Raw genomic sequence first — 3,157 nt, forward strand, 5'->3', positions numbered from 1 at the left:
TAAATACTAAAGCCTATTTGGTAATTTCCCCAGTAAACTCTCTCTATACTCTGAGAAGGGTACAAAGCCTTCAGGGAAAGGGAACGATAGGAATGGTTTTAAGATGTTGACCAACCACTCAGCAGATCACGGATTGGTTCCATGGGTAGGCTAGCACAGCAGCCCCACCCTGTTAAACTGCAGTTCCCTTCCTCTTATTAAATGAGAACGTAGGACTGCACAGACTGGGAAAAACCAAGTGGGAGTCTCTTCTAGGGTACCCAAATCTATACCATATTCCGCAGGAATTTCCTTGTACATGAAATCTTCTGGCTTGGCCCGGGTCTTGGCATGTTCTTGCCATGTTCTATAAACGAAGAACTGCTTCCATGTGCACAGGAGCTGTAGGGTATCCATGTCACAGAGGAGCCATCTCTTCTGACACAACTTCCTGCAATTCACAGTTGCAATCCCATCAGGATGACCCCAGTCACCTTGCCGTAGAGCCACAGTTACAGTGTGTAAACTTTTATTCATTAACCATCCTTATGCAGCACAGGTCCAGGTCCAGAATCAGAAGGCCTCTTCTTTCCTTCCTGCCCCATCTGGTCCCCTCTTCCCATCTCACCCTGCCCCTCTTCTTACCTCCACAGGACATCACTGCTTGCAAGTTCATTCCAGTTCTATGGGAGAGAAAAGAATCCTTAATCCAACAACTGCCTCCCTCTCCTGCTCTCAATTTGTTCTCTGTTGGGCCTACACAGGTTAATCAAACAGTCCTAGCTCTCCAGGCCCTGCCAGCCTGGAGAGACCTACCCCAGCAAACACAAGTCACCTTGTGAGGGCCCAGAGGAACGAGGGCCAGTCTCAAAGGTCTGACATGGAGTCTCAAGGATGCTTCCTATCAGCAGCACGTCTTTGCATGGCAACTTGATCTTTTCATTTAGCATAATTTTGGTATCACTGTTACTGTTCTGAGATAGGGTGTCTAGTAGCCTGGGCTGGTTTTAAATTCTTGTGATTGAGTCTGAACCTAACTCCTGCTCATCTTGCTTCCACCTCACAAATGCTTCAATTATAGGCTTGCAACGCCACTCCTGCCTCATTTTCCCGGACTTGAGGTCTTCCCAGTGGATAATGCTAACCCATGCCCCTTAGATGTATCTGCTTGCTATTCTATAGGTTGGCACTTCTGTAGGTCAAGAGAAGCAGTGGGGTCCCTGAGACACTAATGTGTCAGAGCTGAGTAGACAGGTCTGAATAAGGTAAGTTTAAGGAGGGAAAGAAGGAAGGAAGGAAGGAAGGAAGGAAGGAAGGAAGGAAGGAAGGAAGGAAGGAAGGAAGGAAGGAAGGAAGGAAGGAAGGAAGGAAGGAAGGAAGGAAGGAAGGAAGGAAGGAAGGAAGGGAGAACCCAGGCTGTTGCTCGGGTAGCTGACATCCAAGACTGAGTGGAAAAAGGCAAAGGGGCATTATCCAGGGTTCATCGAATGGAAGAGTTCAGCCGATGAACTTTTACCTTGTTCACTTGGGCAACCTGTAGCAAACTGTAGGCATCCAGATAGGAGAAGATTTTCATCAATGGTAAACTAGGCAAATGGATCTCCATCTTATGTAGCCTTAGTCCACACTGACTCTTCTTTCTCCTCCCCAGCTTGCTCTGATTTTAAAGACTTGGCCAAAGAGTTCACAGGATTGCCAACCACAGGTCATCAGGCTTTGATTAGAGCAAGGTGCAGCTGTGTAGACTCTCAGCCTGACTCCCCACCCCACTCACTGGAGCCAGAAGCACTCAGCTGAGAGTGCTCACACCTTAACTCACTCCACAGTGATTTTCATGGAGTAGATGAGCTCAAGAACCCCTTCCTGGCACTGTGGAGACCAAAAGCACATGATCTGGGGCAGCCCCGATTGATGATGTACTTGTCAGAACTTTCTAGAAAATCCCGAGTAACACACTAATTTTCAACAGGTTCAGTTGCTTATATGAAGTCCATTAGGTTTCTCCAAATTACTGGTGTAGGGAATCTGGTTTCCATGTGCATGTCTACCCTGAGAACTGAGTTAGCTCAGCAGGGCCCACCTCTCTGTGCCTGCACAGCCTCTCAGGTCATGTGCAGTAGAAAAGGGCAGTCAGAAAAGAGACCTGATGTTTACTGCTGGTCTCTGTGCATACACAGGCATGTGCACTCATGCATATAATTTTACATGTACTGCACATGATTTCCAGGCCAGTCTAGCGTAAAGAATGAGACTTTGTTTCAAAAAGGAGTAAAAGCATCATGCTGCTTTTATTCATGCTGATTATATTAACAACCAGAAATCAGAATGGATTTTCATTCTAAAATAACCTTCTCCTGCGCATCCACAGGTAGAGCTTAAGTCCTGGACCCTTGGTAACTGTGCTCCTTTGTCCTTTAAGACAATAACTCAAGGAACCCAGCACTACAATAGAGTGCACACAGACACACACCATGGACATATGCATGCATGCATACTTACACATACACACTTATAAAATGGATAGATGTATAAATACACACAGCCACAGTTTTTCAACTCATGTCTCTTCTGATTACAATTGAAAATAGTTTGGATGACTGCAGATCCCACCCGGGCTTTTCTGCCACAGAGTTGCAGGTTAGATTGTGAAGCACTAGTGAAACCAAAGCAGCCCGCAGAGGGGACTACAGGCCAAAGTCTGAGCCCTGAAAGGAGCCAGAGTCCTCTTTGTGCTTCACTTTCTCCGTTTTCTTCTTTCCCTCTTTTTATGTTCTCTTCTTTACTTAGTTTTGAGACAGGGGCTCACTCTCTACCCCTGCCTGATTAGCCTGAATCGTCATACATAATCTAGGTCTCAAACTTAGAGATCTGTCTGCCTCTGCCTCTGCCTCCCAAGTGCTGGGATGAAAGATGTGTGCCACAATGCCTGGCTTTGACCTTTCTGTTTGCTTGTTTGCTGAGCCAGAGGATGGCCCTGGCTTCTTTCTCTGAGTGACTGATTTAGATGTTCAAATGCAGAGCTGTTGTAACTCCTTAAAACAGGCACGAGGCTTTGCTACCCCAGACACCTAAACAATGGGTATTTTCAATTCATGGGGGAAGACCTGATTATGTATACAATGTGTACTTGTTTAAGATGTGTGTGTGTGTGTGTGTGTGTGTGTGTGTGTGTGTGTGT

At 46.2% G+C, this 3,157-nt stretch overlaps 1 protein-coding gene across 3 annotated transcripts in view; it reads right to left on the reverse strand.

The window, feature by feature from the left end:
- LOC110315597 (F-box/WD repeat-containing protein 15-like) overlaps window positions 1–1,585 on the reverse strand; it is a 17,760-nt gene extending 16,175 nt beyond the window's left edge. For all 3 annotated transcript variants that reach the window (XM_021189613.1, XM_021189611.1, XM_021189612.1), the window contains exons 1-3: window positions 1,496–1,585; window positions 625–662; window positions 273–430 (exon numbers count right to left, since the gene is read on the reverse strand). In XM_021189613.1, coding sequence (XP_021045272.1) covers window positions 273–430; window positions 625–662; window positions 1,496–1,585 — 286 coding nt within the window. The remainder of the gene's footprint in view (window positions 1–272; window positions 431–624; window positions 663–1,495) is intronic.
- Window positions 1,586–3,157: the final 1,572 nt, after the last annotated feature.

The sequence above is a fragment of the Mus pahari genome, unplaced genomic scaffold, assembly GCF_900095145.1.
Source record: "Mus pahari unplaced genomic scaffold, PAHARI_EIJ_v1.1 scaffold_3385_U1_1, whole genome shotgun sequence".
Lineage (NCBI taxonomy): Eukaryota > Metazoa > Chordata > Mammalia > Rodentia > Muridae > Mus > Mus pahari.